Source organism: Balearica regulorum, chromosome 10 (genome assembly GCF_011004875.1).
Source record: "Balearica regulorum gibbericeps isolate bBalReg1 chromosome 10, bBalReg1.pri, whole genome shotgun sequence".
In the NCBI taxonomy this organism is placed as follows: domain Eukaryota; kingdom Metazoa; phylum Chordata; class Aves; order Gruiformes; family Gruidae; genus Balearica; species Balearica regulorum.
Genome location: NC_046193.1, coordinates 19671079 through 19691531, shown reverse-complemented (window position 1 = coordinate 19691531; position 20453 = coordinate 19671079). Strand labels below are relative to the sequence as shown.

The 20453-nt window shown below is 40.8% G+C and overlaps 1 protein-coding gene across 1 annotated transcript; it reads left to right on the top strand.

The window, feature by feature from the left end:
- Nucleotides 1-13: 13 nt before the first annotated feature.
- Nucleotides 14-19930, top strand: EIF4E3 (eukaryotic translation initiation factor 4E family member 3). The gene is made up of 7 exons (XM_075762451.1): nt 14-144; nt 8734-8806; nt 9955-10049; nt 12049-12109; nt 15454-15520; nt 17780-17935; nt 18451-19930. Exons 1-7 carry the CDS (start codon nt 29-31, stop codon nt 18495-18497), a joined length of 615 nt encoding a protein of 204 aa, XP_075618566.1. The 5' UTR covers nt 14-28; the 3' UTR covers nt 18498-19930.
- Nucleotides 19931-20453: the final 523 nt, after the last annotated feature.

The window sequence follows — 20453 nt, the reverse complement described above, 5'->3', positions numbered from 1 at the left end:
CTCGCCCCCCCCAGCCCCGGCCAGGGAGATGGCGCTCAGCCCCCCCGAGCGGGAGGCGGCGGGCGGCCGGGGCCGGCGGGGCGGGCAGGCGGCTGAGCCGGCGGGGCTGCCGCTCCACTCGCCCTGGACCTTCTGGCTGGACAAGTGAGTGGGGGCCGGGGGGGCGGCGGGGAGCTGGGAAAAAAAAAAAAAGGGAGGAACACAACACACACCCACCCACCCCCCAAATCCGCCCGTGGAAAGCATCTCTGCTCTTCAGCAGTTTTGCTCGTGGAACAAATTGGACACCGGGAAATTAATGTTGGGCTGCGTATGGGAAAAGAGCCGGTGTGCCGGGGCTCGGCACCGCGGCCGGATGGTGCCTCTCCCCACCCGAGGGGGAGCGTGTGCGTGTGCTGGGAGTGAGTTCGCGAAATGGGTTTCGGAAACACTTTCGGTTTTGTAGTTCAACGGGCGTACGTTGATTCGGGCAACGTCGGTGGTGTTTTAAACTCTAAATTTAGACATGACGCTTGCAAGCCCCAGAAATAGAAGGCTAAAGGTTATGCTTTGCTGCTGCGGTGTTTGTACATCGCTGGGCTGTCCCTGATGTCCCTGCCCCAAATGGACCGAGTCCCACCGACCCGATCGTGACACGTCGAATTTTAAAACTTTGTCAGGTTTGACTCCCGTAGATGATCAGTTCTTAAAATCTGAAGTGGTCTGTTTTGAAGGATTAGCTAAAACTTCTGAATTAACTGCAATGTTCGTCTCGTCACGTTAGACTTCATGTGCTTGAAGTTTTAGTCTCTAACGGTCATGGAGAGCTGCTGCGAAGGGAGCTCACCCCCGTGGTGGGTACAGCTAGGCACAGGGGAAAAGTACCAAAGTCAAAACTCGGATAGAAAGTTTAAAATCAGAATTCATTATTGTTTTTCTAGTGTGTATTTTCTGGCATCATTTTTCATCTTCTGCATCTCCCTCTTCTCAATTTTCTGTTGTGTTTTTCCTCTTCTTCCCCCCTCTCCCCCCCCTCTCCCCCCAAGCCTTTCTGCCACTGAACATACTGCCTTATGGTATTGGTAAAGTTCTCTTCTTTTTTTGTAACCTTTCAACTCATGACAGAGAAATGGCAAAAACTGTTGAAAGCACACAAATGTTCTCAGGTCCTTCAAATCAAATCTTATAAATAACCCCACAAATTATTTTTGGTTAATCCTTTTGAACTCATGACGTAGTTGTGGTCAGGATCTGAACTGTGTTTTCTCTTTGTTTTTAAAAAGCACCGTTTGGACTGCTGTTGAAGCAAGCTACCACACAGATCTGTTTGTTTACACAAGCCATGTGGAGATAAGCATGTGTATCTTTTGTAATCAACATAGGAAGTTAAAATCCATTTCAAGTTCCTGAGATACATCACGGGTTTTATTTTTCCTGAGTCTTGGTTCCACTGTAATTTAGACTCTTAAAATTCAGTTGTTCTATTGATATTTTTTCCCCTTCTTTCTGATCATGTAAAAGTACATTTAATTGGTATTATTGTTGTTCCTTAACTTATAAAATCTAGAGTGTATGCATAAGGGGGGGGGAGAAAGTGGGACCACATATACTCAGAACACTGTTTTGTTTACCAGCAACAGTGATAGAATAATGACAGGGCACAACAGGAAACAAGGCATGCTTCATACATTTAAAAACCATTGAAGGCATTAAAAAGCACACAAGAGATGCAACCATGAACTTAATTTACCGCAGTGTATGGAGGTTCGTGCCTCCCTACACAGCCCCGCAGAAGTGGCTGTCACACTTACTGGTACACCCATGCGGATTTGATGGAGGGATCATTGCTTAGGCTTGTATGGGATGGACTTTCCATGGAAGATAACTGTGGTCACTTTTTTAACTTACTTTAGTAACACCTAGTGTGGAGCAGTGATGTTTCCTCATGAGATGGTATTTTTTTTTTTTTTTTTTTTTACTGCTACTACATTTGACTCTGTACTTGGACTGAAAAGCAGGAAGAAGTGACGCTTAAGGATAAATAGATGTTGAGATGGGTATGTAGTTATCTTTTTCTATTAAACTACTGTAAGAGAGATCCAGGACATACACTTTAACATCTCCAAAATGTATCTTTTCATTAAGTCACACTGTTAAAACAAATACCCATCAGCAAAGCAGTACTTTCTATAGCAACTAGTGATATGCTACCAAGTGATTCCCTTGGGGTTCATGACCTTGCTTTTATCATGGTGTCACTTGGTACATCTCCTGTTTTAGAAGTAAATGCCTTTGTTTTATCTACATCAGCACTCGTTTCTGTGAATGCCTTGGCACAGGCTGAACATCTGGAGGCTGGGATCCTGTGACCGGGTTCTGGTTCATTGTCATTATCTCACACGTGTCACAGGGCATCTGCATTTCCCGTAAGCGCTAAGCCTTTCTTGGTATGCATGTCTAAAATAGTAACCATCTGATATTGCTCTCTTCTATCTTACCCTGTATGTGCTTTAGGAAAGTGAGCATGATGAAAGTGCTTGGGAGAATATTATTCACCAGTCTGACAGATAAGATCCCATCTATGATCTTCAAATGCTCGCAGGTCAGCAGTTTCAGAGAAGCTGTCAGGTGTTTTTCTCTTGAGAGAAACAAGATTTCCTTTTTAACTGTTAAAATGTTTTAAGGTCATGTGCTAAAAGTTTTGAAACCAGGAGTTTAGATCTGCTGGTTTGTTTGTCCGTTCTGCAGGTTTCCCGGCTCATGCCTACAGGTCTCATTCGTAGTACTTTTGCATGGGGTGACATCACGGGGCACGGGGAATTTCAGCGGGTCTGGCAGATGCCTTTGGTGCCGCCTTGGGAAGCTGATTCATGCTGGTGGCTCTTCGCACTCGTGCTGATCTTGGTGAGGCTCTGGATCAGTTTGGGGTCCTGCTTATAGTGGCCTCTGGCTTTGAAATGAAAGAGTGCCTGTCTAGTTTTTGGTACATTATGTAGTCTTTCCTTTTTTTTGCAACAAAGGGTCAATATGCATCCTTGAATATAGCAAATTAAAAACAAGGATTACAAATCTGGTGCTATATTCATGTTGTGTTGTGCATTTAACGCCAGGAAAAGAAGTCAAGTGAGGTGGCCATCAGAGGCTGGGATGTCCTGGGTAACAAGCCATGTTAGGCACTTGAAACCGTCCCTTAATGGGATTTGGGGTTATGGAACTGGGCGCGATCTTTGCGTAAATACAAAGCTGGGAAGCTGATTGTCCTTTTTGATGTGCATGTGGACATGGTGCAAATATCCTACTTTGTAAACCTTGCAAATCATGACTATGGTTTAGCCTGGGTATTGCATGCTATCTTATGTTTAACGCTACACCAAGTAAGCCTTTCCCTACCTAAATAACTGAGGGAACACACTAGTACTAGTAGCCGTCTGATTTTTCAGCCTCACAATGAGAAGCCTGAGGCTCTGTCAGTGGTAACAGTTTTTGGTCCACCGTGTGCACGTGCAATAATGAAGATGTAGCATGTCCTTGCAAAAAGACATCTTTTGAAGATCCAACTGCATCTGAGCTGCCAGCGTTGCTGACAGACCGCTTTCAGTCAACAGCGAGAAAAATACCAGCACCCTTCTGTACAAATCAGCGCTATGGGAAATTGAGCAGAGATCACACAAAAAGCCTGGTACAGAAGTCTCATTTCTAGATAAACCTTGTCAAAGATGCGCTTGCTTCCATGGAAGTCTGAGCGTGCAGCAGCGCGCAGCGCGTTGCAGGAGCCCGCCTTGTCTCTTGCCTGACTTCCAAGAGTGCTTTTTAGGTAATTCTGTTTCCGTTGTAAGAATAGTTTAACTCTTCTGTATCTTTCTGAGAGGAAGAATGTGTTTATAAACATTGTCAAATGTAATGTGGTGTTATTAGTCTACTCCAGGAAAGTGAAAACACTCTTACGTAAACATATGCTTACGTGCTGATTTTTCTCTCTGCGTGTGTGCTGAAGAATTCTATATAAACAAAGTTTAGTAGATAAATTCTAATAACTGAACCATTTTCATGATAACTGTGAATCTTCATAACTGAACACATCAGATATTTGAAATTAAACTTAATTTCCTTTTTTTACCCTATAGCAAAATCTTATTTATCTAGGATCATCTATTTCATCTATTAAAGCTTTATGTGTAGGTGGTTTACAATGGAAAATGATGGTTAATATTATAAGAACATTCAACCTGGTAAATGCATTTTGATAGGCTTTGGCTTGAAATCAGTCTTTGTATTCAGAATGGATTACCAGATTTATTTGGCTGCCACCGCATGTTTTTGAGTTTATGCTTTGTAAGTAAATATTTTGCTTATTTATACCAAAAGCAGTTGTGGCTAAGCACTTACAGTGGTATTTTCTAAAGTGCTCAGCAGCTTTTAAAGCTCCCACTAAAGCCACAATTAGATTCCCACTGGGGAACAAAGGCCAGTGTGAGCACATATGAAAAAAACTTCTATCCTTAATTCTTTGTGGGGAAACAGAAGAGCTACAGTTCAGCATCAGACATTAACATAAGCACAACCACCTGGAGGTTTATTCATGGATAAAACAATGGAATTTATCTTTGTATCCTTTGTTCTTTATTCATGCTGGAATAAAGACGGAGCTGGCGTTGGGATTCAGTTTGCGTAGGTTATTCCTGTTTCCACGTTCCACTTTTAAGTGGTACCCATGAGGTTTACGCTGAGGTGCTGCACGGTGGGTCTGGCCTGATTAGGCAACTCAGTTATTCCTCATATTGCGCTAAAATTTCTCCCTTAAATATTCTGAAGATGCGGAAAAGTTGCATCACGGGGCGCAATACAGGCCGAGCAGGAGAACGGGTGACTATTTTCTCCGTGGGGAGCCCGGATGTGTGTTTGCAGGTGATGCGGTGACAGACCAACCGTGCCCAGCCCCAGAAGAGCTGTCGGTGCCTGGCTGGTGCTGTGACCCGTGTTCTCTCCTGTTAGCGTGCTCGCGGGGATTTGCAGTGTCTGTTGAGTTACTTGGAAATGAATTGTTCGCCATGGCGATAATTGACAGTTCAGTATGGCGTAGTGGATTAATTTTATTGTTGATGGTAGTAAAATTATGCAAAAGGGCGGAATCTTGTAATAGCTTCATTTTAAGGGTCGGTATTTGCGGGGTTCCTGTTTGGTAGTAGCATGCGTATTGAGGATTTTAGCAAAGTACACAACAAAGGATTTTAGTAAAGTACACAACCGTCTTACTGCTCCTAGCTTATAGTGTGTTTGTTGGAAGAGTTACAGAAATAGAAATTTCTACAGGTTAATTCATTTGGAAGTCATCTGCCATTTCTCTAATTTGATCTAAACTTATTCTGTATACTCAGTTGAAAAATAAAAATCACAGTTTTGTGGGTTTCAAGGCACAAAAATGACTCGGTTGTCACCTGTGCTGATCTGCTGAGTTTATGGGTGGCTATCACAGAACACTGTGGTTCAGATTTGTCAGCAATTTGTAATTTTGCAGGAAATTCTTGGCTTTTTCCTCTGTCTGTGATTTAAAATACTGTCTTTGCCTTATACTCATCCATTAAAGCAAATTTGTGCAGATGTAATTTCTGCAGCAAATGATCCTGAAACTTTTAAATTGATATATGTCATCATTTTATCATTTGCAGTACTTTTTTTTTTTTTTTTTCTTTTTTCAAAAAAGGTCTGGGGGTCCGTGCTCATACCCATAAATCACTGACACTTTCCAGAGCTGGGTGAAAAGCTAAAATAATGCCATGTAATCTTGTGGGCACGGAGCACTTGCCAGGCAGGCTACTAGAAATAAATGGTCACTCACCTTAACTTTAAAACAGATAATCTGCTGGTTGGTTGGTGTTTTCTGCTGGCTGGTCATATAGTTGCAAATAACATTCTCCAGAGAAACTATCAAAATGAATCATTTTATGACCTTGGAGTGGAATATTCTGTCTGTCTGTCTTAGCTGCTCTTTTAAGTGGCATTGAATTTGCTAAATGGCTACCATGATTATCTAGATAACCTTTGAAGGCTATCATTGGAGAATAGATTTTAATCTTTTATTTGACTACGCCTTACTATCGCAGCATCTCCGTGGCAGTATCAGCTTGAGTATAGAGAGCGATGATACTATACGTTGTACAACAGAGTTAACCCCGTATGTACTGGTTAAGTTAGTAAACTGGCAGTAGTGCCTGAGAGAAGTAATATCTTGGACAGTGGTGGGAGACACCAACAGGCAAAGTGATGTCAGGCAAAGCTTAGTAGAGAGGTGCTACTTCTGTCAGCAACAAGCTAAAAACAAGTGGTAGTTTGTTGTAAATCCACTACTCCCTTCCGACAAACACAGTTAAATCACCTGCTAAGTTTTCTGTCTGTCTTAACTTACTACTTTTATTTTTTGGTGCATTCAAAAGCCATCTCACTGACTCTGTTTCTGTTAAATACTGTGAATTTCTCTTTTTGGTCCTTAATGCTGAGTGTAGAGTGGAAAAAACCCCTAAAAAAAAAAAAACACCACCAAAAACCACCCCCCACCCCCTTTACTATGATAATTCCTTTTGAGCACGTTGATGAAAGGCAACGTGTTTGTTGTTGTTTTCAAGTTTCATAGTTTATGAGCCACAGGACTAGAACCCACACCACAGCGATTTCTTGGGGTTTTATAGCCTCTAGTTAAAGTGATTTTTGAAATTTGGACACGTAACACTGTTTTCTCATCAGTTCCACCGTTGCAATATAGTTTTATGTCTAGTGATTAACAGGCAAATAGTAAAATAGAAGTTAGTTTGTCTGTTCTATACTGAAAAAATTGGGAGGGAGGGATTTCTCTGCTGGTTTTGCATATGTTTTGATAAAAGCCTTCAAAAACCATTGTAGCTATTATTGAAGTTTTGAAGATGTAACGCTGTTTCAGTAGTTTTGCATATTAAATTTCTTCCTTTACATGAATATTAGTTTGTGCCCCAGAGCCTGAATTATATTTGTAACAACTGCGAGTTACTTTAGTGTTTTCCTGGACACGTTTCATGCTGATCAGATGTATCGGGGCATACAGCCACATTGATGGGAAGGTTACGGAGATCTGGTTTGCCCTTATCCTTTCTTCAGCAGGTACCTGAGCAACAACTGTTGTGTTTTGTTTTTCTTTTTTTCCTTCTGTTTCCTTAAATCTTCTCTGCTGCTTCTGTTTCCAGCTTTAGTCATTCCACACGTTTTTGTTTCCTTTTCTGAGATGCAATGGGAGGTTGCTTTGTCTTTGATCTTCATTTTTCTTTAGAAATACTACTTCAGCTTCTGGGGCGGGGGGGGTCGGGGAAATGTTTCCAGTTCTAACAAACTGAGTGTGCCTTAGCAATTTTGACCTCATTCCCCCCAAACTGTGCCTGTGGGGGCATGTGCTGGGAATTGTAAGATGGGTGCTATAGTGTGCCATCAGCACAGTGAGGGGAGCCAGCGATGCCTGAGGATGTGGATGCACCGTCCCGTGTCGCATCCACTGAAGAGTTGTGATGAAGGGTATAAACAGAATTACAGAATCATTTAGGTTGGAAAAAACCTTTGAGATGATGGGGTGCAGTTGGTGCTGTGTGTGCCTAAAGAGCAGCTCCGGATGGGGATTGGGAATAGTCAGTATGAGGGTGAGCTAGAAAAGCTAAACCGTGCCTGGCGTACATCAGTGTAACCCTGAGCTCTGGCGATGAAACCGACCCGAGGACCTCTCGGCTTTATGGGAGGTGCTGGCAGTAGACATGGCTTGAAGAAATAAATGCTGATGGTGGAAGAGCTGCCTGAAATCTCCAGAGGTTTCCTGCATGTGTTTGGGTTATACAGCTCACAGCACCAGAAGACCGAGCCGTCCTTTGGGATTTGCTCTCCTCATCCGCTCGCACACGCGTGTCCCGTCCGCTGCGGGATACTGAGGAGCCTGACACAGGCTCAAGTGTGACCAGGTTCTGTGAGCCCCGCCCCGCTGCCCGCCCCGCTGCCCGCCCCGCTGCCCGCCCCGCTGCCCGCCCCGCTGCCCGCCCCGCTGCCTGCGCTGTGCGCCTCTGCCACCTAGTGGTGTGTGCTCCGGCCGGCGGCTGAGGCAGTAGGTAGAGTTCACTGTGTAAACTCTGTGGATGCTTCTCCCCCCAACCCCCCCCTAAAAAAAAAAAAAAAAAAGGTATGAAATACTGAGAGAATGTTAAAACGCTCAAGGTGGGTTCTGGGTTATATAAATACAGTTAAAAAGAAGCGCAGGATCGGAGCTCGCGGTCCCGCACCGACAGCCCTTCCCGTTGGAACTGCAGAAATTTTTTTTGGATGCCTGACAGCAGAAGGGTGTGGGGTGGCCATTAGAAGGAGTGCTGTTATTCTTGGTTTAAAACTCCTAATTCACCTATTTAATGAAACTATTTTACAAAACATCTCAACTTACACAGAAGTATAAAAGCACATGAAGTGTTCAGATCCAGGCTGGACGGGGCTTTGGGCAACCTGGGCTAGCGGAGGGTGTTCCTGCCCGTGGCAGGGCGGTTGGATCTAGGAGATCTTTAAGGTCCTTTCCAACCCAAATGATCCTGTGATTCTCTGAATTCCCATCTTTAAATGATTCATTGTAATTGGAGCTTATTATGCAACTTTGACATGTGAATATTTCAATTTCACACTCATATGATTCACTTTCCCCATCCATCTCCCTTCTACTTCCTTGATAAAATAAATATTTTTATTAATCTCTACTTTGTTTCCAAGGTCACTTCCTGGGACGACAGCAGCTGAATGTGCATCAAATTTGAAGAAGATTTATACAGTGCAAACAGTACAGGTAAGGTGTATAGCTTTGCTATAGGACTTGCCACGTGTTATTAACGTAACTTCATACCTTAAATTTAGTTTTTCCTCGTATGAATGAGTCGCAGTTGCAGCTTTGCTTACCTGTGGCATGAAATGTGAGTGTTGCTGGTTGTGTGTGGTATTACTTCATCGTTGTTTGAATTTAATTTGGCTTTCCAGACCAGGAAAGGAGGAAGTATATTGGATTGATTGGACAAGCCCCCTCTTCTTAAACTTTCCTGAGTTTCTACTTGTGCCTCCATTGGATTGTTATACTTGATGTATTTTAAATATTTTTGCTGTCTTTTAATAATACTTAATGAGTTGTACTAATGCTTAATATTGCATCACTGTCTGTTGATGCAACAGAAGTCGTTAAAAATCCTTTCTTATTCCCAGCTGTTGGATAAAGAAGAAAGGGGATTGGGATCTGTCAATGATGCCTCCCTGTTGCTCACCACTGCTTTTGGGTGCCTTTATCCACCCCAGACATGCATGAGAGCCACTGCGTTTACCAGCAGAAATGCTGGGAAGTAATCTGATGGTTCCTGGTAACTGGGATCTTCTAATTTCTCCCCCACCCCTGTGTTAATACGTGCGTCTCAAGTTCTTTGCATGTGGTTGAAACTCTTCGCTGTGATTTAGACAAAGGGGTTGGATTGCTGGTTAGGCATTTAGTTCAACAGAATTATTGTTTGTGGTGGTTTTGTAACTCAAGACAATCATAATGAAGTTTTAGACTAGTCTTAAGTGAAACAAGGTGGATATTTGATATAAGCATATATTTTTATTATGCTAAGAAAGTTTTATGTACTGGTTTGTTCTGATATACTTAGTATAACTCATTTTGATGTTTTTTTTTCCTCTATATTCCTAAGGACTTTGATTCTAAAGTAATCCACAATTCAACTGCTTCCCTTCTTTCTACCTTCACCTTATGCAGAATTGGCATCTAAAATAAAAAGAAAAGTAGAAGTGAAACTTCAACAAGTTCTTTTCAGTGCATTTTATTGTATTGTAGAAGGTGCCAGTTCTCCAGGAGCAGGACATGTAATGGTTTTAGAGAAAATGAACAAGTAAGTAAATCTGCATGAAACTTACTCTTTTGTGTTAATGCAGCTAGCGTTTCTTCTTTTTAAGGATTTCTGGAGTGTCTACAACAACATTCCTCCTGTGACAAATCTGCCTCTGAGATGTAGTTACCATTTAATGCGCGGAGAAAGGCGGCCGCTTTGGTATGTATGTTATCATTAGCTGTTCCTGGGAACGGGCAGTGAAAAAACCTGAAGTGGTGAAAGGAGGCAGGCGTGGGACAGGAGTGGCTTGTTTCTCTTGTCTGCAAACGCCTGAACTTCAGAGACCTACGAAAGAAGTATCCTAAGGATCCCGTTAAGCTTAAAAGTGACTTGTGCTAAAGAGTCTTTATTAAAAACACAGACTGTAACTTAATTGTCCACCTCTGAACATAAATGTAAGAAGGAAATTAAATCATGGAATAGAAATTAATAAATTAAAATGTCTCTGAACATCAATTCAAGAATACACAGAATATGTTACTTCGCATTACTTTTAACTTGCAAATCTTTTTGTTTCCACTGAAGCTAGTGTAATAACGATGCAAATGACTGATGGTCCTTAACTGTTCTCCACCTGTACAAAAGCATAGAAATGCATATATACCTTGGATTAAAACTAACTTAAGGCATTATGAAGTGATTCATTGCAGCAAATTCCTACTGGATTGTAGGATAGTAATGGAATAAAGTATCAGTTATTGAGGTTTCCCTTTCAGAAATTGAATTTTGCATGCCTTCTTCCTGGTGCAGTTCTGTCACATCTTAACTGGGTAGCCAAAGCACTTTCTGAAGCATTTTGATCTTTTTGGCATTGTTTGCATAGATTGTGATTGGATTAGAGTTCTTTAACTCGATTGTAGTATGTCTAACTGGGCGGTAACTTACCACAGGGGGTTTCTGTCCTGATCTACTGAAGAAGTAAATAATTTTCTCAAGTGAAATGCATCCGAAGGTCTGCATTATTGTTCTAAAAATACTGTGTCTGGTCAGGATAGCTGAATTGGATTTGAAAGAAATGTTGGCGTCTGTGTAAAACAACTGGGCCATTGTGTGCAGATCTTCATCTCTTCGTAAGGATGAGTGAGAATGTTTTGGGGTTTGTTTTTTCTGTTTTTAGCTTTGATTTGGCAAGTGACTATTAAAGGTGTGAAATGCAAAGTTCTTGTCTGAAAATACTACATTGGTCTTCAGACTGTAAGTAAACGTAGATGCTGTATTTTCAGAAAGGGATTGCAAGAGGTTGATCTCATCAGTAACCCACTAACTTTTCAGTAATTACAGCCAAGAAGCTTTTCTCAGATGACAGTTACAGTACGCTGGCTAATTGCAGCGTTGGTTTTTTTAGGAGGAAAACCAAATTCTGAAGTAAGAATTGAGGACTGCAGATTTTTGAAGATGTCCTTCCGAAGTTTCCCCCCTCCTTTCCCCAGTGTTTGTCTGGAGAACGTTGACCTTGGGGAATCTCTATAAGTCTTATACTGGGTTTAGATATTCCAAAGATGAATTTTAGGTTATTGCTTAAACTTTGCTATTACAGTCTTTTAACAGGAAACTAGAACCCTAATTTAAAATCTTATAAAAAGAATTGTGACAGAATAAACTTGAAGCTCACAGGTTTGTACATTGTGCATTTGTCAGTATGAGGCAGTTTAATGGTTATATCTGCCCTGACCCTGGGCAGCTTCAGCCTTCCTTTTAATAAGGGCAATTAATTTCTAGCTGTCAGAAAACTGAAATGAAGCTCACATGTTCTTTTGTTAAACTGGATCAACTTGAGAGTAATAAGCTGCTTCTGTGAGGGGGGCGGGGGAAAGCCAGAGTTTTTTTTCCAAAATAAAAGGTTACCATAGTAAAACATAAAATTGCTTTGTGGCTTGTTCCCATATAGTGTGCAACCACTTCGGAGATGGTCTGTAGTCAGGGAAAATGTAAGTATTTTCCAACACACAAAACTCAGGAAAAGGATTAGGTGTTGAGAGATACACTTCATATGAACAATGAAAAAATTATCTCTGATGTCAGAAGTCGTAGCTTGAGTCATGCTACCTGGAATTAGTAATTGCCTTTCAAATGGTATTTTTTCTGGGAAAATTAAACCCCAAACATAGGTTTATCTAGATTTGAATGTTTATTTTACTGATCTATTTCCCATAATCAGGGAAGAAGAAAGCAATGCCAAAGGAGGTATATGGAAAATGAAGGTTCCTAAAGAAAGTACGGTATGTTATATTGACTTTGTACTTAGAAATTGTTCAGTAGGGGGGGTTCTTTAAACTCTATCTAATAAAGCTGTTGTAAAGCTTTTCAGTTCTGAAATCACCCAATGCAACAACCAAACATTATTTTAATGTCTGTAACATTTTATTTGAAGACAATGAGCAAAAGTTTCTTTTTAGGTAATTCCATCTCTCTCACTTTTGATAACCCTTGTTGCTGTATTATCAAGCAGATGAAGGCTGCAGTGTTATACTCCATTTCCATTTGGAAACACAGTATTTTATAATCACCTGTGTTATCAAGACTGTTTGCTTACAGTCTCTCTCTCTTTGCTCTCTCTCTTACAGAGAAAAATATAAAAATCTTTTCCTGATAATATTATATGCTAACCTGTAGCCTGAACCACAGTAATGCTCTTCAAAAGTCCACACAGTCCAGCACAACTTTCAGAGTTTCGCTGAGATGCTCCTAATCTGAGGAAGACTATTTCTGCTTGGCATTGCTTGTTTGCACCTATGTGTGGCTGTGAGTAACGCTGTGACTTTCTGTAGCCAAACATGGACCAAGGCGTTGTTTCCACTGATAGCTAATCCCTTCGCGTGGCTTGCTCCCGCTGGAAGGGGCAATACCTTGCTCGTTCTTTCCTGATACTGCTTGCACTGGCTTCACTGCTCATCGGACTGTATTGTGAGCCAGCTTAATGCACTCTGATCTCAGAAGAAGTTTCATATTTATTTTATTTTTCATGTCAGTGTGTGACCAGGAGAGGTTTTTGGTGGATATAGGGCGTAAAGGAGAAAAGAAGAGTGGGATAATTCCATTTGGCAACAGTGAGTTGTCAGATCACCTTGTGTGCATCTCATGAAACTGCTTAGGATTTTTTCTCTCTCTCTTTTTTTTTTTTTTTTTTTAAATTTAAAAATGTGAAAGATAAAATCTGTTCAGACATGTCATTGTTCTAGGCCTGCTGAAACAATTGGGTTTCTCTTCGCGCCCCTAATCAAACGTGTGTGAGTAACTTCTCCCGTGACCTCTCATGGTGAGGAGATTTGACCTCTTCACGCGTGGTGTTTATGTGTGTTAAGTGTGTTCTGGATCAGGCCTTTAAACACCAGAAGTGAAGTGTCAGAAAAATGTGACAGCCTTGCAGAAGGCATTAGATGCTGAAAGATGATACTTGAAATTTCAGCCAAAAGTTAATTGATTTTTGCCTTTGGGCTTTTTCCCCATATGTGAATTGCAGCTTTCCTCCCCTGCAGTCCCAAGGGATCACAAAAGACTGAATTTTTCTTTTTCTTCTTATAATCCAAGGTGTGAAGCTTGTCAGAAGTGACAAATGGATTGGGGAGCCTGTGTTACTAGGTGGTGAATTTAGGGACCTCAGAGGCCTTGTTTTTCAGAGGCTGAATGATAGACTTTTTTTTTTAAATGAAGGTACTTCTGGATCTCTCAAGCTATGTACTACATGTCCCAGGTCACTTCTGAAAGGTTTAATTGAAGGTTAACTTCAGTCAACTCTTAGTGCCTCTGTAAATAGCATAAATAATACCTTTATGCCTGTTTCTCTCTTTTTTTTTTTTTTTTTCTTCATTCTTTGTCACATGCATACAGCATCTCCTTGGCTAAGATGCGCCATCTTGTACAGACCTAACTCAAAAAAGATGATATGCTATAGCAGCTCTTGGTGAGGGTGTAGAAGGAGGAAAATGTAGTTTTTTCTAAAGATATAAATCCTTCAAGTGGTATGAAAAACTGGCTGACAAAATACTGACACTTAAACGTTGTTGCATGTGTACAGTGACACTTCTGTATGCCAATTTTTAATATGAAAACTAATACTTTTTAAACCCTCATAAGCCTGATCCTGCAACTGCTTACTACTGGATGAAGTGCTTCCTACCCTTGTGACCATTGGGACAACTCACAGTAGTGAGCGCTGTGCCTGGGAATGAGCGTGCCTGGTGAGTCCCGCCATCGAGGTGGCAGGCGAAAGGCACCGTGTCAGAGGCTGTCATGCTGACGTCTTCAACCTGCCTCGGGAGCATCGGATGGCCCTTCCCATAGCACAGCTTTATATGATGCGTTGGATTACGAGATAACAAGTCACAGAAATCTGTTGTTATTCTAGAAGATGGCTTAGGAGCACTCAGAAACCACCATTAAAACAGTTAGTTTGCCATCTTTGTGGCTGCTTGCTTTTTGTTTTAACCCGGGGCGTTTGATATGTTGGGGCTTTTCATAGTACTAAAAGTCAAGATAACTTCATATAGCAGAAAAGGCATTCCTTAGAAGTATCATAGAATCACAGAATGGTTTGGGTTGGGAGGGACCTGTAAAGCTCATCTAGTCCAACCCCCCTGCACTGAGCAGGGACATCTTCAACTCCATCAGGTTGCTCAGAGCCCCGTCCAACCTGACCTTGAATGTTTCCAGCGATGGGGCATCTACCGCCTCTCTGGGCAACCTGTGCCAGTGTTTCACCCCCCTCATCAGATAAAAGTTCTTCCTTATATCTAGTCTGAACCTCCCCTCTTCTGGTTTAAAACCATTATCCCTTGTCCTATCAAGTAATATATGAAAAAGTCATTACGGTGATATAGACAAATAACAATGCTGATGTGTTCTTTCAATAAATAAACAAAATATTCTGTCCCTGTAAACCCATACCTTGGAGCACTACTTTGGGTCCAGATGCATCTGAAGTTTTGTATGGGCTTAGGTGATAACAAGTGTCAAAAGCAAACCACAGTGTTATTAGCCAAAAGCGTAATCTGCCAAAGAAAGTGGCGGATAGCTTTTTATTTTTTTTTCCCCGTGTTTTAATTCTCTACTGAGTATTTGATTTTGTTGAAAGATGGACTTGTTTCATAGTCAAGGCAAATTAGAGATGATGTTTAAATATACATCAATTTAACTTACTGGTAGGGTTTTCAGGTACTTAAAGTGGTTAGTAATTCTTTTCTGTAGAAACAAATGATCACAAGTGGAGCCTTACGGTCTTTTATCATGGGACATTGTTGGGACAAATTTGCTTTCATGCTTTACATTAACTAGTGCATTTGGAATGAGTCGTGGACATGGATATAGCAAAGGTGAACTTATTGTTAAATATTTAAAATACTTATTAGAACAATTCTGTGTAACGGTATGTGTTTTCAGGGTCTAAATTTTTGCTCCAACTGTATTGAAGAAATTAATTATATAACACAGTGTGTACTTACAATAAATGTTCTTTTTTTAGTCTAGACAACCTCAGAAAGAGAATGCACTCAAAAGTGAGCTAGCAAACCTAACTTTTAAATTAAAAAATAATAATGCAACTGTAACCTTTTTTCCCCCTCCTTAGGCTGCAGTTTGGAAAGAGCTGCTGTTAGCAACTATTGGAGAGCAGTTTACAGACTGTTGTGCAGCAGGTAACTTTTAAAAATGATTGAGGCTAGCATGAGAAACACTGAGTTTGAGTAGAGAACGTGGAAGCACTGCTTAAAATGGGGCACAGGGCTGGAAACAATATTCACCCCCATTCTGAGGACAAGGTATTCTGGCTGTCTTAGCACAAGACTCAAGCTCAGCAGTTTGCATCCCTGGGAAGCCAGCAGGGTTTCTAGTTATCGAATGTCTATCTGTTAACCAGCATTTAAATCATTAACATTAATTCTACAATGCCAGGACTCTGGAACCCCAAATGACAGTTTTGTATTAGATTGCTTGTACCACCAGTGCTGGGAGCAATAAATTAGACAGATGCCGCTACTAGCCCCCAAGGTCTCTCTTGGTTCTCCTAACAGGGCTAGGAGTTGTCAGGGGAAGCTCTAGTGCAGACCTGAAGCAGAGGGAAGCTGCGTGGTTTGCCTGGGGTGCCATTAAAAGCCCGTAGCAGGGCTGTAATACAAACCTGGCTCTCCTAAATCCCAGGGTAGCACTCTATCCAGAAGCAATATTTTCATTATTGCTTAAAAATACTGCTTAGGTCAATTGAAATTACATAAATATTCTTAAAATACCTTGCTGGTTTACTGGAAAACAGGCACTAATCATCCAGAAGCTCGCATGTGATTTTGGTCAGAGGTAATAATTTAACAGAGTTGCTTTCAGAATAAATATCTTCTCTCGGCTTGCAAGCTTGCACGTGTCATTTGGAAACGGACTCCGGGAAGGGGCTGTGAACACTAATTGGCTTAGGATAGAACGTCAAATGCTGCTTCTTAGTCATGAAAAGCGAGTAGGAGTCTGTGGCCATTTAATCTGTTAAGGCTCGGTTGCAGAACTGCTTCTTGCTTCTGGGTGAAGTGAATAATGAACCTGCTGATCCATTGGCGTAGGGGGAAGGTGTTCTGGGAACTGGTTACTAATCTTAGCTTTTCAGTTTAACGTGACATTTCTCCATCACTTCTTTTGACCATATTTACTTCTCTCCTAAGCATGAATATCTGATTAAACTGGCTGTTGCAGTGATGGGAATATCCCTTTAGGAGTGTTCCTTCACTGCTTTATCATTCCAGAGAAAAGAATTGGTTTTCTCAGGTTTGCAGAGCAGTTCAGCAAAAACCTTTCAAACAGTTTCTCTTCCACCGAGCTAACACGGTGGAGCAGGCATACTGCAGTAGGCTGCTGCTGGTACGTTCACCTTGGTGGCTTTGTTTTTTCTAAAAATGTTTTGTTGAATGCATTTCTCAAACAGCGTATTTCTCTCATTGCCTTGCCAGTTTTCAGAATTGGAAGATACAGAATACAAACTTCAAATATCTTTGAGCTGCGAGAGAGATTTCGAACAGTTGCTTTTCAAAATCGTTAATATGCGTAATTGAGTTGGCGTCAAGACGGGAGTGTTCCTGCCCTTCACACTGATAGGGTGGGCTCAGGGTCAGTTTAAGCAAATGCACGACAATCTGCTGCCTGCAGAGGCGGTTTTTCCCCTTGGCCCTGTGCTCTTGACACCACCTTTGCGTTATCGTTACCGACCCCTTCCTTAGGATGCACGGTGCGGCTGCGTCGTGGAGGTCACCGCTGGAGGCAGCCAGCGCTCCCAGCCGCAGCGTGGCCGTAGGCTGAGCGCTCCACGAAGCTGCGTCACACCAAAACCAGCTTCGTCAGCGAAGCGTGGACTTACCAACTCTGGCAGCAGCCGCCTGACTCTGGCTTTGTCTTCCCCCCCCCCCCCCCCCCCTTTTTTTTTTTTTCCCCTCCCCTGTTGCTACCTTGACAAAATGTAAATAAAGACAAGAGTTAAGTCTGGAAAAGCTGGTGTTTGATCTCCTCAAGGTGCTGTTCCTGGGGTTTTAGTTGTTTCACCCTCACCCCCCCATTTTTGCTTATAGACATTACTGTAGGTAAGTTGCCTTTAGTAGTTTATATCATTAACCTTACTGAAGGGAGTCCTGTGATTCCCTTCTAATCAAGGATAAGGGCTAATAGCGAAGATGAATAATCCGATGTCCCTTTATTAAAACCACCATGAGGTAATATTTCCGATAGCTTCTATAAATACAGTGTTTGTTCCTTTCTGGTAACTATTTTGTCTGGTTTTAACCTTGGTATTCTCGCTGGAGATTGCTCTTCTTCATTTCTTCAGTTTGTTCAGCTTTTGGGCACTGTTTCATAATACATAAGTATCAAATTAGACATGTCTCACTTTTAAAGTATTCTTTAATGATGCTTCCTCTTCTGTGCAGATGATGAAGTAATAGGGGTTAGCGTCAGCGTTCGTGACCGTGAAGATGTTGTGCAAGTCTGGAATGTGAATGCCTCTTTAGCAAGTGAAGCAAAAGTTTTAGAAAAGATACATAAACTTCTGCCACACACATCTTTTAAAGCGGTGTTTTATAAATGTAAGTATCTTGTACTGTTAACTTCCATCTTCGTTCGTTAGAGAAACAAGCTGCTGGTAGGGAATAGCCTGCCTGATTCATCATTAACCATTTGGAAATGTAGCATCTCTCATTGCATTAAAATTATTACTTCAAAAATATGGTTTTGTGCTTTCAGTGTAAAAGTTACCATTCAAAAAATAAGATATTTGTAGTTTATTTGTAGAATATATTTGGTTTCCTGTTTAATATGCCCAATTTGTAAAATGAGTGAGACAAATCTCTTGATAACTCTTAAAACTACTTGCTGTTCAATTTAAGTATTCATTTAGAGGAACTCTTTACAATCAGGATTTTAAGGGATCTCTTCTCTTAGGCTCTATATACACATATTAATCAGAATAGTGTATTCCCAAAGATCACTCATGGGCATGTTGTATTTTCCTTGACTGCTTATATATTGTCTTCTCTCTTAATCTTTTTCGTTCCTCAACAAAGTTTACATCTTCTTTTATTCTTTCTTCTCTCTTCCTTAGCACACAGAGAGCATCATGCTTTTGAAGGCCGACGGGGAAAACATTAAGAGCCAAGTCCATTCATTGTTATTTGGTGTCTTGAGGTGGTCTGGACGAGGAGGAGGATGGTGGAAGCCCTGCAGAAGCATTACATACAGTGGCCTGTTTGAGTTTCAAACCAGGAAAAGGAGGAAAACCAAGTGCCTCGACGGCTAAATACGCAATTCATTACTTCTGGTTTGGTTGTTGAGTTTTTTGTGGTTGTTTTTTGCCCCCCCCCTTTTTTTTTTTCACTGTTTCTTTAAAAAGATATTTTAGCCACTTGTGTTTTTTTGTTGGGTTTTTTTTTTCCAATCAGTTTGTATTTATTCCTGTTTCATTAAGATAGAAGGCTTTCATTTCTTCTGTACTGTACTTAGTTAAATGCAAACGTGCACAGAGATGGTATGCTGCTTTTCCTAGATGTGCTGTACATAGAGGAATACTGGCTTGGTGAAACGTGTTTTCAATTTTCATTTTAAAACATTCCTATCATGTTAAGATTTACTCACTGGTTTTGTCCCAAGAGAGGAAGAAATTGCACTGCATTTATTCTAATATTCAACGTAATCTGGTCTTGCACTGACAACGGCGCACATGCTGTAAAAGTAAATAGTCAAGCGTTCACGAAACGAACGACTAAAGAGAACGTATTTATATTGGGACTAACCCTCTGTGGGATGATGTTAATGAGTGTTTTAATTGTAGTGATTTCAAAAGAGCCCCTGTTCAGACTAGAATGAGACATCCTTCAGTAGGAAACCCTGCAAACTCCACACCTCTCTTATTTAAGAGAGGATGGATTTTTTTAATGTTTTTATATTGTATGCTTTCTTATGATATTTTTCTGTACATTCATGAAAAAGTGTCATGAATCATTTCGAACGCATTAGACTAACTGGCTCCATCCCTCACATTTCTGTGAGTAATTCAGGCCCCCGCCTGCACCCACCACGGTCAGTATCGGAACCGCTGTTGACTTGAGCGCAAAGGAAGAGGTCCCATCGTATGTAGTTTCAAGCCATCACGACTTCCTAAGTGACCTTGTAAAAAAGCAAAACAAACAAACAGAAAAGAAATCAATTTTGTGTTCCAGCATGAGTATGAATACATAATGTGTTAATCTTTAATTATTTGTCTATATTAATTCTTTGAGATGTTGGTTTGTTTTAATATACTACCAAAGATTCATAAAGTTTCTTTTATAAGAAGAAGCTGCAAGGTAGAGATGAATGTACGGTCCACTGAGCATTACTTCATTGTTAAGAGGTTTTTCTTTGGCAACTGTTCAAGTTGCACTGATTTCCACATCTTTCGTATATTAAGAGGCAGCCATGAAAATAAAATAAATTTAAAAATAAGAATTGCACATTAGAGTTTTTTATGACTTCATCTGTATTTATGAATTAAAACTGTGCAGTTAATGAGCATTATTAATTAAACAAATTTTCTAAAATCCAAATGTCTTGCTTCTGTAATTGCTTTCTGAGATGAAATGTTACCATTCCTGCTGGTTTTAACCTTGTGTATTTTTCAGTAAAATTTCTTCTCTTCGAAGCTATCTGTTTTCTTCATAGATTAAAAATATTTTTAAATTGGTTTTTTGCATGTTATTAAATCAGAAAGGAGCCCTGAAGTTTATTAGTAGTATCTCTTGTATGTATTCAGTTAATACTTGAGGTTTTTTGAGTTGCAGTTAGATTAAAGTTTCAAAATAAAAAAGCATAGAGACTATTGCCAGTTTGATTATATGACATTTTTCAATTCACATTGCAGTGGCAGTACATGAAGCAGCCCAGATGATACCCTTGCTTACATCAATTTTTACCACTGTGACTTAGATCTAATGCTTGAAGAATAGAAGTTGGATCTGCTGGCAGAAGTGGCCGATCTGGTAATGTCACTGGAACGTGCCAATTGAAGGTATTACTTTATTCATCCTGTTGAAGGAAATTATTTTTACGTAGTTGCCTTGCTTGGCACTT

What these genes read in the sequence shown, in the direction of transcription:
- EIF4E3 (XM_075762451.1), top strand. Translation starts at nt 29, where the DNA reads ATGGCGCTCAGCCCCCCCGAGCGGGAGGCGGCGGGCGGCCGGGGCCGG. An exon ending in ATACAGTGCAAACAGTACAG is followed by an intron (nt 8,807 to 9,954) that starts GTAAGGTGTATA and finishes CTTCTTTTTAAG; the next exon opens with GATTTCTGGAGTGTCTACAA. An exon ending in GGAGAAAGGCGGCCGCTTTG is followed by an intron (nt 10,050 to 12,048) that starts GTATGTATGTTA and finishes TCCCATAATCAG; the next exon opens with GGAAGAAGAAAGCAATGCCA.